This window comes from Pavona decussata, unplaced genomic scaffold, assembly GCF_977016875.1.
Source record: "Pavona decussata unplaced genomic scaffold, jaPavDecu1.1 SCAFFOLD_366, whole genome shotgun sequence".
Classification (NCBI taxonomy): Eukaryota; Metazoa; Cnidaria; class Anthozoa; order Scleractinia; family Agariciidae; genus Pavona; species Pavona decussata.
This window is the reverse complement of record NW_028145742.1, coordinates 201,030-215,000: the sequence shown is the minus strand read 5'-3', so window position 1 is coordinate 215,000 and position 13,971 is coordinate 201,030. Positions and strand designations below refer to the sequence as shown.

General features: G+C 41.6%; 1 protein-coding gene and 2 pseudogenes across 1 annotated transcript in view; 2 read left to right on the top strand and 1 right to left on the bottom strand.

Moving 5' to 3' along the window:
* LOC146452531 (uncharacterized) overlaps positions 1-1,621 on the top strand; it is a 2,887-nt pseudogene extending 1,266 nt beyond the window's left edge.
* The window catches only part of LOC146452529 (adenosine 3'-phospho 5'-phosphosulfate transporter 2-like), a 17,704-nt gene extending 4,630 nt beyond the window's left edge, over positions 1-13,074 (bottom strand). The window contains exons 1-9 of the mRNA XM_085097420.1: positions 12,628-13,074; positions 11,995-12,113; positions 11,127-11,223; positions 10,800-10,857; positions 9,187-9,294; positions 8,260-8,357; positions 8,048-8,140; positions 6,591-6,702; positions 6,032-6,101 (exon numbers count right to left, since the gene is read on the bottom strand). Coding sequence (XP_084953546.1) covers positions 6,032-6,101; positions 6,591-6,702; positions 8,048-8,140; positions 8,260-8,357; positions 9,187-9,294; positions 10,800-10,857; positions 11,127-11,223; positions 11,995-12,113; positions 12,628-12,867 — 995 coding nt within the window. The 5' untranslated portion in view covers positions 12,868-13,074. The remainder of the gene's footprint in view (positions 1-6,031; positions 6,102-6,590; positions 6,703-8,047; positions 8,141-8,259; positions 8,358-9,186; positions 9,295-10,799; positions 10,858-11,126; positions 11,224-11,994; positions 12,114-12,627) is intronic.
* On the top strand, positions 2,602-5,428 carry LOC146452530 (uncharacterized; annotated as a pseudogene).
* Positions 13,075-13,971: the final 897 nt, after the last annotated feature.

Sequence of the window (13,971 nt, the reverse complement as noted above, 5' to 3'; positions counted from 1 at the left end):
CAGGAGCAGGGACAGCAGAATGAGAGGAACCTCGACGAACACTACCTTGCATACGAGACAGGAGACGGATAATTGTGCCTTTTGCCTGGGTAAACACGCCCATGAACACTATCCTAAAGTAGTTGATGTAAACAAACGTAAGGACATTCTATACAAATTCGCTAGATGTTTTAAGTGTTTGAGGAAAGGACATCGTGTGAGAGACTGTAAATCTATGGAGTTGTGTAATAATTGTGGCCGAAATCACCACATTTCTGTATGCGAAGTTGCGCTAGTTGCGCGTCCAATTAACGCTAGTCCTAGTAGCTTGCACGTGGGTACGGGTGGGCGTGTAGCCTTACAAACAGCATGCGCTGCTGTTAGCGGGGAGGGAGAACCGCGGAAGGTTAGGGTTTTGTTCGATGCAGGTAGTCATCGCTCCTTCGTGACCGCCAGAGTGGCTCAGCACGCGCAGCTCAGAGTGATTCGCCAAGATTGGCTCGGGATTAGCACGTTTGGACAAACCTCCCGAGATACGCAGCTAAGAGATGTTGCACACATGAAGGTGAGTGCATTAGGGGGTCAGAAAGTTATTGAGATAGAAGCCTATGTAGTGCCTGAAATTTCAACAATTCAAAACAGCCACGTAGAGATTGCAAAATATGAATACCCCCACCTGAAAGGCCTGTGGTTTTCAGACGTGAGTAAGGGAACGGAAAAAATGTTTATCGATGTATTGATTGGCGCGGATTACTTGTGGAGCTTCCAGAAAGGGTGCACAATCAGGGGCAAACCAGACGAGCCTGTTGCCGTGGAAACGGAATTAGGGTGGGTACTATCAGGTCCCATGAAGAGCTCGGGGAATGAGAGTAAAGCCCGTTTGGTGCAAGTTAATCTGATCGGAAGTGCTCGCGAAGAACGCCTAAATTTAGAGAGTGACGTCCATAAGCTGTGGGATATGGAAACACTAGGCATCGTTGAGTCTGAAGACGAAGTACACGAGGCGTTTGTAAACAGTGTGTCATTTACAGGGAACAGGTATTCCGTTAGATTGCCATGGAAGGAGGGGCACCCAGAACTCCCAAGCAACTACGCTACGAGCTTGCGCCGCCTCAAGACCCAGGTCGCTAGACTGGAATAGGAACCGGAAGTGTTGATGGAGTATGCGTCGATAATTCAAGATCAACTAGAGGCTGGGATAATAGAGAGGGTGGTAGAGCTGGAGAAGGCCCCTAAAGTTCACTACTTGCCACACCAAGCCGTAATTCGTAAGGAGTCAACAACCACGAAGGTGCGGGTTGTGTACGACGCGTCGTCGAGGGAAGGTAAGGTAGGTACGTCCTTGAATGATTGCTTGCATGTTGGGCCCTCGCTGAATCCTTTGCTGTTCAATATATTGTTGCGATTCAGGGAGAATAGAGTGGTACTTGTCGGGGACATAGAAAAGGCGTTTTTGAATGTTGAAGTCGATGTGCAGGATCGAGATTGTTTGCGTTTTCTGCGGATGGAAAAACCTCCCGATTTGTCTCGTATTGTCACATACCGGTTTTGTCGTGTTGTATTTGGAGTTAACAAAGGAGGATATTACTATCTTCCCATCGTACCTTGCGCCAATTTCGGTAAAATGGCTTCCGGTCGGTGAGAGGAATGCGCGTGTTTGAGGCCAAGTTTGAGCTGGATTTTTTCGTATCACAAATGATCCATGGTGAGTAATTTATCTTTATTTATTTCATTTACATTCAAATAAGGGAAAGGAATATTTTTCAGAGAGAGATATTCTTCAAAACAGCAATACTTTGCGTATTGTTCTTGGCTTGTCAACCATGACTGTTGTTATTGAATATGCATGACCTATTTTGAATGCGTTATTTCGGAACTTAAACGACGAGTCAATAGGATTATAATATTCAAATATTAGCTTTTATATTTCAAAGTTTCACTGGGAACTGATTGACTCCTATTGACTCCACGTTTTCAACAAAAATTTTGAAGTTGAATGTGAGGGATTTTTGGCGCGATTTGTGTCATAATTCGACCTGTATTTATTGCTTGGGACTCATGTTCCAAGCTCCTAGTATTCGAGATTTTCTTGACATGTTTTCACCTCATGTATTTCGTTTTATTGTAGGAGCCATTACCCTCAAGTCAACATCTGAAGAGGCTGAGAAAAACACGAAACGTGCTTCAAGCGATCGATCGAACGTTTTCAAACTGTCACTGACTCACTGTTTGCGGCGCGTTCAACTCATCTGGAAAGTTCACGTGCCCAAGAAGCATCTTATACCCTATAAATGCAGCATTTCCGAAAACTGCCTGATATCGACGGCTAAATCCACGCAATTCAAGTAAATAACACTCGATTTCTCGAAAACCTCGAGTTGCCGCGTTACTATCTCGACGGCGTCCATTGAGAAATGAAATTCTCGTGGGGCCAGCCGTTTGATAATATAGTTGCTACGCGGTGCATGCCGGGAAGATAGTAATATCCTCCTTTGGAGTTAACGCATCACCATTTCTGCTTAACGCCACAATTAGACATCACCTTAAGAAGTATGAAGAATGTGACCTAGAATTTGTGCAAAAATTGAGAGATTCGTTTTATGTAGATGATCTTGTGGGGGGTGGAGCGAAGTCGGCAGAAGTTGTAGAACTGTACCGCAAGACCAATGACCGAATGGTAGACGGAGGCTTCAATCTTAGGAAGTGGCTAACCAACGATTCCCAGGTCAGAGCCAGGATAGAAACCGATGCGAAAGTGGACAGTGGATCAGTAAGTGAAGAAGACATCACCTATGCCAAATCATCGGTGGGGATGCGGCTAGGCTGTAGGGGTCAGAAGGTGTTAGGATTGGCGTGGGACTATGAAGCAGACGTAATCAGTTTTGACTTGACGGAAATTGCTGAACGTGCAAAAGGCCTCCCTGTCACGAAACGAAACACCTTAAGGCTGCTAGCAGGGATCTTTGACCCACTGGGAATTATGGGCCCGGTTACAGTGAAAGTTAAGATTATGTTTCAAGATGTATGTCGTCAAAAGAGCAGTTGGGACGATCCACTTCAAGGTGAAGTCAAGCGAGGTGTTGAAAGTTGGATCAAGAGTCTCCTAGATTGTCAAACGATCACGATCCACCGATGTGTTTGGAATCATTTGCGCGAAGAAGTACTGCATTGTTCTCTCCATGGCTTTGCGGACGCAAGCAAGAAAGCTTACTGTGCCGTTATTTACCTGGTGTACATAACCAGTACTGGAAGATACACAAGAATGTTGACTTCGAAGACGAGAGTCGCTCCATTGAAGGAGTTGTCGATACCGAGGCTAGAGCTCATGTCGGCGCTGATGCTGGCGAGGCTTATGAGTAATGTGGAGACGGCACTTTCTCATCAGGCTGGAGTGAAGCGGTCGAGATTGTGGCTGGACAGCATGACTGCGCTGCATTGGATTATGAACCGTTGGGAATGGAAACAGTTCGTCCGACATCGCGTCAATGAGATTCTAAAGCTGAGTGAAAAGGGAGATTGGAGTCATTGTCCGGGTGACGAAAACCCAGCTGACATTGGATCGAGGGGAGTGTCTGCGCTGGAGCTTAAGCAAAGTGAGTTGTGCTGGCATGGTCCAATGTGGTTAAAGGAGAAAGAAGACAGTTGGCCGACAGTGAAAGCGATTGAACCCACGACCGAGAGCAGTGAGGAAGAACGTAAAGCCGCAGTTTTGGCAGTACAAGTTGACACGCCTCTCGGTTTAGACAGAGTTGTACAGATTGACAGGTACAGTTGTATAAGAAAGCTTTTGAGAGTGACAGCGTGGATTAAACGCTTCTGCCTCAACGTTCAGAAGAAGACGAAAGAAGAAAGAAAGCGAGAAGCCCTCACATTACAAGAGTTAACAGAAGTCGAAAATGACTGGATTAAAGTGGCACAGAAAGAGTTGAAACGGGACGACAACTACAAGCAACTTGTCGGTACATTTGGACTGTCGGAGGATTGTAATGGTGTACTTCGATGCAAAGGGGGTTTGGAGTACTCAGATTTGCCTCAAGACGCGAAAGAGCCGATAATTTTGCCTAAAGACCATCGCTTAACGTACCTGCAGATTCAACAGTGCCACAAGAGAGTCTTGCATAGCGGAGTGAGAGGCACGCTGGCGGAATTGCGCTCGAGATTCTGGGTACCAAAAGGTAGACAATTAGTGAAGAAGGTGCTCAGTCAGTGTGTTGAATGCAAGAAGTTGGAAGGAACGTCGTTTGCGCAGCCACCGGTTTCTAGCTTACCGGAGGGTGAGACCATCCCCTCCGTTTTCTAAGGTTGGCGTGGATTTCGCAGGGCCATTGTACGTGAAGGCTAGAGGTAAACAGATGAGAAAGGTATACATCGCCCTGTTTTCGTGTTGTGTGACAAGAGCTTTGTATTTGGACCTAGTGGAGGATCTTTCAGCAACAACCTTTCTACGTTGTTTGAGAAAATTTACCGCCAGAATGGGAACACCCACTTCAGTTTGATTATGTCAGACAAAGCCAAGACGTTCAAAAGGACAGAGAAAGAACTGCAAACTCTCTACCGTCACCCCGAGATAATAGCGGAACTGGAGAACAGACGAATTGAGTGGCGTTTCAACCTGGAGAGGGCCCCATGGTGGGGTGGATTTTTTGAGCGAATGGTTGGGAGCGTTAAAAGGTGTCTTCAGAAGGTAATCGGTAATGCCAGGTTAACTTTCGATGAGTTGCTGACGGTACTTGTGGAAGTGGAAGGCACTCTGAGTTCTAGACCGCTTACGTACGAGTATAACAACCCCGAAGGGGAAGTTTTAACTCCCGCACACTTGATCTACGGAAGAAGACTTCAATCATTGCCGGAAGTCACTGAAGAGGAAGACGAGAGTGAGAGCACTTGTGCAAGGCGATACAAGTATCTGAACCAGAAGTTGCAACATTTTTGGAAGAGATGGCAGAGAGAGTATTTGACAGATCTACGAGAGCCACAGGATGCAAGGTTCTTCCAACCGAAAGTCACCTAAGGTAGGAGATTTAGTTACGGTTTATAATGAAGGCACAAAAAGAGGTAGTTGGAAGCTAGCAGTTGTAGAAAGGCTCATTGCAGGAAAGGACGAAGAGGTAAGAGGAGCGAGTGTGAGAGTGATCACAAAGGGGAAACAGGTCCGCATGAGCAGGCCTGTACAAAGGCTATTCCCCTTAGAAGTCCGCGCAGCATCACTGGAAGACACACCGAGAGTGAATGAGGGAGGTGCTGCAGTAACAAGGCGGGACAGACCTCGCCGAGCTGCCGCGCTAGATGCTGCCTGGAAGACGAAGGACATGCTACTGAATTCTGAGCATGACTAAACGAAGCGGCTCATCCTTGACTCAAAAGTGAGTCAAGGGTGGGGGGAGTGTCGGAAACCGGATATTAGCGACAATGAAATGTAGTGAATGTGTATTGTAAACTTGATTGACATGTGCATGATTTTGACCGGTATCAAATAGTAAGGGAGAAGGATTTGTTCGACTGAGTATAGAAGGATTTGTACGACTGACTATTGAAGGAGATCGTAACTGCGAGTGTTTAGTAAAGAACGTTATACAGTCCTCTTGAGTGGAGTGGAATATTTTCTATACCGACCACGTAAGGACCTATGTTGCAACACAGGTCAAAAATGCATGAATTCAGGTGAGATCATGGGATAGGATGGCGATTTTTTTCAAGATGACGGAAAGTAAACGTCACCGCCCGTAATAACGAGAACATAATAACATCTCTGAAAAAATTATCCTGCGTGGCAATCGCTAGAAAGGAGAAAGAAAGCGGGGGACCTCCTCCACGCGCGTTTCCCTCGTTTCGCGCGCGTTATCATGTTGTTGTTATTACGAGCGGTGGTGTTTTCTTTCCGGAATAGTCGCGCGAAACCAGAACTTGGCACAAAATATGAACACGAACGACGGTCGACAGAGTCGCGAGACAAATCACGAAGTCGTGCAAAGTCTGACTGGACTCCACGAAAACGGAGTGTGAGAGGGTGTCGTCCGTTGCACGTTTCTCTTTCATTTTCGTATGTACTTACTGTATTGTAAATGGTTTGGCGAAAAACATGAAGGACAGAACCATAGTCACAGCTTTGCGGCCAGTGGTTACTGCAACACAAAATGAAAATTGTTAAAATGGTAGGTAGTAAGTTGGTAACACAATCACTCATTCCCTTTTCTGGCGATGTGTTCCATAACGAGTGTTTCATACAAGCTATTCCTTTGTAAATGCGTCGCTGATATCATCCAGAAGCAGAAAGGCAGGACCTTTATCCAATACTGAATTGATGTTTATGTTGCAGCCATTCTAGAAAAGACTGCACCCCATATACACTGATCAACAATAAACTTAATTAATTGTCTAGCAAAACGTGTTCAAATGTATACTCCTCTTTATTAACTTTACTGATTTTAATTCAATTCTGTGCAAAAGTTCAAGCTTAGCCAAGCTCAGAGGCAGTTTTCTGTCCGTCGTCGTGTTGTTTTGTTTAATCTAAATTTAAATCTACTTTAACAAAATATTTGTAGTCACACTATGCAATGAAACTGATCATTAAATGGAACTGAAGATCAATGGGTCCAAGCTTCACACTTTACCTGTCACAGCTAACAGAGCACCAAATGCTTTAATGAGGGTGAGAACAAATGTGATTCCTAGATATCCTGTTATCGAGAATATGAATGCCAATCCGTATGCCTGGGTTGGATTCTGCAAGATTAATGCCAAGCAAGTGAATTAGTTTCTATGCGTCTTATATTTTAACGGTTGAGATTTGACACAAGCTAACAGCATTCATTCAATCACTGCTGGGCCAATAATTTGGATGTACACTCTTGACACTCCATTATTACATGAAATTTTTCGCGACACGTTAATTTCGCGACTCAAAAAGAGAAAAAAATATCGCGAAATTAAAGTGACGCGAACAATAAGTTTCCCGAACAAAACACGACGCGAAAATTAAGTGACTCACATTATTTTTATTACCATTGAAACGTTTAGAAAATCATATTTATAACTATTCTGAGGCAATGTCTTGGTCATCCTCATCACTCCTGCTTTCTGTCTCCACTGCAGGTAGCACTTCTTTTCAAACAGTCCTCAAACCGTCCATTTACTGGCTCCTTGTAATTCTGTTCCACAAGCTGCTTGAACTCGAAAACGCGAAATTAAAGTGATTCAGAATAGCAAATTTCAGCAAAATCGCGAAATAAACACGTCGCGAAAATTTCATGTAATAAGGTGCACCACATCCGTTCTTTTTGAGTGTCCAACGTATATGTTACATTCACTGTGTCAAACAACGTGGGTATTATGTGGCTAACTTATAGGTGGCCTGTGACAAATGTTGGGTTACCTGTGCAACATTTTCCCCTTGGCCCTTGGTGTTTCTTGGGTCTTTCTTTGGCGTTATGATTGTTGCCATCTTGGCAACTTGGTGAAATCGTCTTGCCATTGCGGGTACAAAATGTTGTATAAGGAGGGGCCCTGGAGTATTTTAGTGAGTAGACAGGGGTGGGGGGGAGGGCAGGAGTGTTAATGTTTAATAATATGCAACAATTCCAGTCTTCCCCAAATCAGCTACTGGGTTGTACACATTAGAATCCAAACTTGAAACTGGTTTCCCTAGACATTATTGGACAGTTGTTTATCATTAACTACACCAAATTCCAGTTACTTTCTGTTCTTTGTCTTTACTATTCATATTTACTGAATAAACGAGACAGTTCGCAAAAGGGAATGCGCAAATTTGGAGGCCTGGTTATATTCAAGCCCTTCAAATTTCTTGAGAATAGGGGAAACCATTTTTGGAATGTTCAAGTTTAAAAAGTTTGTGTAAAATAATCCCTTCCATTAAATGACTGACTGGTCTGAACAGCCAGTAAAGATAAATGGAACGTGCTGCAACAATCTCAGCCAAAATGGTCTCTGTGAGCCTTGTCAGCTATACATACCAGTAATGAGTTACATTCTGCATGATTTTGCAGGATGACTGTAATAAAATAATATTGTAGCTCACCAACCTCAGATTATCTCTGAAATGCGTACTTACCTGGGCACAAAATTTAAAAGCTGGCCACAGCCCACCAGAAAATACCAGGCCAACTAAAATATACACAAATCCAATACCATATGAATATAGCACCTGCAAGGAAGACAGAGAGGATTCTTTATTTCAACTTTCTCAAAGGAAACTTAACTTCATGCAGCATCAGGTTTGGCTGATAAGGCCAATACACAAATGACAGGCTTGACTATACTCACCACTTCTGTATTTGAACTCCTGTGAGCTTTCATAGCCTTCTCCTGTACATTCCCAATTACAGCATCAGCACACAGAGCCAGAGAGATCAAAACTACACCTAAAACAAGAATGCGGAAGTTCACACATCAAAGGTGTTTGGTTAGACATTTGACACCTTCAAGTTCAACGACATCAAACAGCCAATGTTCCAAATGTGTATGAGGTAAATGTAAGAGCTTTAAGATTGCCTCAGAAGGGTGGGGCCTGAGAAAAGGGAGAGTTTTCCTTGGAGGTTTGTTTGGAGTGCACCACAGAGCTTCAATCCCTGTTCTTCATGTTTAACCAGAATAAAATCATCTCTCTAAAGTGTACACCTTGGAGAGTTGTTTAGAGTTCACTTATAGCCAACCAAGAGAGATTCAGTTGTGACTGGCTAATCTCCATGGTGTTTGCCTTGGACAGGTGTCCACCTTAAAGAGAATTAAGTTTCAGACAGATAAATGAAATTCAGCCGCCAAAACAAGGCAACATGTTGCTTTCTGCCTTTGAGAATCTTACACTGGAGCCCTCTTTGATGGGGACCACTTTCATTATAGTAACCATTATAATATTTCCAAACCTGACCCCTGAAATGATTCCCCTTTTTGGTCACCTCAAAACTAACATGGTCTGGGGTAGCAGTAGTGTTTCAAACTACCGACAATTTCATTGTGATCAATCACAAAGAAACCCCATTAATTTAGCATTAAGTTGTGAGGAATACAATCCTTATTGTCTTTTATAACAATGACAATTTGTCTGCAGTGGGGGCAATCCAAAAAAGAACAGAATTTTGAGGAAGGGCTAGCCCCCCTTCTCCTGTAACAAATGAATCATCTATTAATTGGCACAGTAAATGTCCTAAAGTAAGCAAGGAAAATGCCAGAAATATAGGTAGGATAACTAACCAGTATGGTTGAATTCAGGTTGGACAGTGCTGTCAGCCAAGGTAAACAGTATTAGACCAACACTCATACAGACACAAGCCAAGAAATCAATCAGCCTGTAGGTTTTTCCTGAAAAAATAAAAACAATGAAATATTCATAATTTCCTATTAGATTAAATGAAATGTTAGCCTGAAGGGGAGTAGAAGGGCCTTGTGCTTTAATAATGGTATCTTATGTATCTTTCAATATTTAGGCCTGAAGAGGGAACCCTAGCAAGATGTGGGATAGTCAAAGTTTTCAAATAATTTTTTTTATCACAGTTCTCAGTGGGGCCAAGAAATTAAGGGGCCAAATCCTTTCAAATTTAAGGTGACTGAACACAGTTTACGCGCGCTTTACAGATTCTGTAAGTGATGCTTTTAAGCGCGTGCTAGGGTTGTGGTACGCAAATACGGCGGTCGATAAAGTGATCCTTCAATTTCACATGAAATGGATAATAAAGTTAAGTTTTGAAACTAAATAACTAAGTTTCTCGTTTCTGGACTCTTTTTCTTTTCTTTCCGAGCAAAAAAAAGCTTTCACAAAGACCTTTCGCATGCTTTTCATCTTTGCCATGAAACCCAAATAAAACCACGCATGCGCATTTGACCAAAAAATTGCGACTGGTTGTTTTCGTGGAAATGAACTGTTTTCTAAGGAACCGCTCATTAGAATTCCCTGAAATTTGGCATGAAAATAGTTCCCTAAAAGCGTAACTCGCCTACAAAGAGAAACTTAAATCTAACAGAGGGTATCTTCACAAAACATTAAAATGCAAAATCAATATTTGCAGGAGATCTCTCAGTCAACATTACATGAAAATAGTGCAACTGTGTCAGTGTTTTGTGAGTTGTTCTGGATACAAATAATGGAAAAAATCTAATGAGTACATTTTCTAAAAATAAAGGAAACCTACTATTTATGGACGTTTAATAGTTCGCTGCGTTGCCATGGAAATGGTACTTAGCTCAACAAGACGTACGAAAATACATTTCTTCTTAGTTGGTCTTACACCATACCAATTTTGGGCGTTCAGAAGTACATAGTATCCAAATAACGTCTTCTAACACCTGTACACTAAAAAAACTGTATGCGATCACCTTAACTTCATAGAGAAGAGATAAACAGCTGAAAATAAGTGCATGTATAATCATACTTGAGCATACCTGGTTTTGACAAAGTTCTTAAGCCTCCTTACGCAGAGGTATTTTTGTATAGTTTATGAATATGGGCCAGGGTAAAGTAGATATAGGAAAGGGCTATTACAATCCAAAAGAAAATTGGGGGGAACCATGCATTTTTCAGATATGCATGGCTACCCGTAATTTTCTTTTCAGTTTCCAATAACCCTTACGGAGATATACTTTTCCTGCATAGTTATAAACTGTGCAAAATATACATACACACACACACATACTTTATTTAACGTGGAAAAACACACTTAGCTCTGATTTAGCATTCACTGCTATTAAGAAAGCTGAATTTCTCAGACCACAGAACTCGAGATTTGCAGAAGGTATCTGCAGTAGCAAAAGGAGTCACTGATCTAAAATATCTATGACGGATACATGTAAATGGATTATTAGTGACATACCTTGTATAATAATTCCACCAATCATCACTGGAATTAATTTGCAACATTTGAAAATAACCTGGAACAATAAAAAATAATTAAATACAAAGTAGTGTGTCATTAAAATAAAGCAAAACTGGCAGGAGGCAGACAAGCTGCCTTATAATTTACAAATATTGCTGAGGAGTTGAACTTGGGATTAAGGTGAAAGCATCAGCTAGCATTCACAAGTCAGAGCTGGACATAAAATTAAGACCACTCTCCCGAACAAGTCAAACTACTATAATTAGAAACAATTATTGTTTCTTCTACACTAAGACAAAATACATCTTCATTGGTGTGTCTCACCTGTGTGGGATAATTTAAATAATTCAGGGAGGTATTGGACAGACCCATAGTGGCCACAGTTAAGAATGCCAAAACTGAATATGTCTTCAGAGGAATTCTGTAGATAAGGAAAAAATAGGAGAATCATTATGTACCAGAAGTAGATGGTTTATGCCCACAAGCCTAAGTAGTCTGTCTAGTGTGATCTTCCATGTGAGTAGGGATGTTTTCCTTGGTGTTTGTGGTATGATCTTTTATTTATGGACTGTGGAGTTCCACTGGTTGAGCATCTTACATGGGACCCTGTGTCCCAATCTTGCCCTTCCCATTTGTAATATGTTGTCGAAGACTTTATTTCATCCGACTCCTACACACGGCCGCGTGTGCTTTCTGCATTTACATAAATGTGTTAGCCTACTTAAATATGCGTATACAAAATATAACATATAATAGGTGCTAATTAGCACATGCTGATATGTTACACCATTAGCCCTATGCTTAACAAAAATGGGTCAAGGGTGTTGTCCTGAAAAGGGCAGTTGTTTGTGACAATGACTGTCATGTTGAAAGTTAAGTTTGAGAAGAAGATGGTATCAGAGTCAAGTAAATTGTGTAGTCTGCATTAGTCATTGCTACAAGTTGTTTAAAATAGAAGCCATTAATGGCCTTGCAAATGTCCTATTCCACAAGATAGAATGCCATTTCCTGCCTCATGCTTAAAAGAAAGAATGCAAACCATTTGAGGTTCAATATGATTGTTGAAATATTGCACAAATTTGAAAATACAAGGGCTGCGAGAATGCAAAATGTTTTATTAACTTGCATGGTCATCTATAATCTACTTGCAGTGAATAATTGATAACAATAATTATTATTTTGTTTAACTTACTTTCTTGCCTTATCTTTCTTAAAGCTGGTCTCGACAATGCCAAACACAGAGTACCAAGCAAATTGAACAAGTGTTAGGTACCATCCAAATGGCTTCATTCCTGTCCGGAAAATCCACTCCTGTGGTAAGGGAGAGAAATATATTTCAGTGTAGTTACTCTACAGGTTTGCAGCCCTCCAACCCATTATCTTTCTGGACGAACTTGGATGAGCATACTTTTTGCTGTTCGTCAGGTTATGCATCTCTCATAAAGACAGACACAAGGCACATGCATCTGGACAAGCTGCACTGCTAAAGACACACAAATATGGAAGATAGTTCATCCGGACACATAATGCAACCGGGGCCTGTTACACTAAAGATGCATAGCCACATGAGCAACAAATATATTTTAATGTTTGCCCAAGTTCGTCCAGACGGATAATGCATCCTCAAGTATAAAAACGGCCCATGTTTATTAGAAAAAACCACACACCATAAACCACAAAAATAATTACATCTGATTGGCTTTCTTTCCCAACACGATAAACATTGCAAAAATATTTCCAGCAAGACTTATGGTTGGGTGACAAGACAAAATTATAGCATTCACGTTTTTCTAATTTTCAATGTAATAAAACATCTGTTATTTACCTGTACGTATCCATAAATGAGGTAGAAAAAGAACACTCCTCCACAACAGATGAAAAACTGAGCTGCTTTGGGCAAAGAATCCAGAGCTATTCCCAAAATCACGAGTTCTTTATGTTCTCCAGAATCTTCCTTGTTCCCTCCTTTTTGAATTGTTATTGTGGTGTGGTTCGGATTGCTCCTTTGTAGATCAGCCATTGAATTATTTCTCAGTTTCGTTGAACGAAACTCGCTTTTCAACATGGAAGCCCAAAATTTATATCAACAACCGGCAAATAGAAATTGTCACGTCGATGTCTTAGGAAGTCTACATTTTTGATATCTCACATGAAAAATCAATTCCATTTCTTTAATGGAATACATTATTTAATTTGTGGCAATGTGGCAAAATCGAAATTATGCATGTAGTCTGGAAGGTACGTTAGTAGCCATGGGCGCTCGTTCGAACGTTTTGAATAGTACTTGGTGTAAGCCTAACTATCATGTCTTGAACTATGTTGGACGACCGTTTCGATCTGGGACCTACATTAAGCCCACAGGACAACCATCCACATAAAAGTTTAGGGGACCCAAAACGCGACCATTGGATAATACAATTCCAGAATTTTGATTGGCTTAGCGGCCAAGGTATGTCAGCCATCATACCATGCCAGACAAACAGCGGTCATTACAACTAGTTGTTTTCTAGGTGTTCTAGCAAAGCGAAATCCCCAAGATCCTGACGGTTCTATGAAGAAAAACAAATACTTTCCTGTACTAAATTTACAGGGGGTCCGAATAATCTGCGCGCATGCGAGCCATCGGAAAATATAAATTTTTAAAAATATTTTAATTGAAAATAGTTTGTTTTGTTATTGGAAACGTGCTTTCAATCGCGAATATGTTAACCCGCTCACGCGGCGGCCATGTTATTTTGGACGCGAACAGTCTGGGTCGAGGGAGAGCGAAATTGAAATCATGCATTTCTTGACGTCAATGAGCTTGCAAGTCGGTTGCGTCTTAGATTTCTTGAAAAGTGTGTCTTAAGCAAGTAGAAATATAATATGTTCTTGTTGTCATTTTTCTGTACGAAAATATATTTAACGCTTTAAATGCTGGTGTTCAAACATTAATTGTCTTTTCACCTTGGCTTATGGCTGTTTGCCATAAGCAGTGCTGTCCAAACGCCGTAGAAACGCTTTGCGTGTAGATAGTTTTCGATTTTTACGTGTTTTTTTTTCACATGGCTCGCATGGCTCGCAGCCATGGCCCGCATGCCTCGCATGGCTCCCACTGTATCCAAACTCATTTACAGGGGTTTTACAAATTACACGGCAAACTGAATACTTACTCTAATGTTTTCAACTT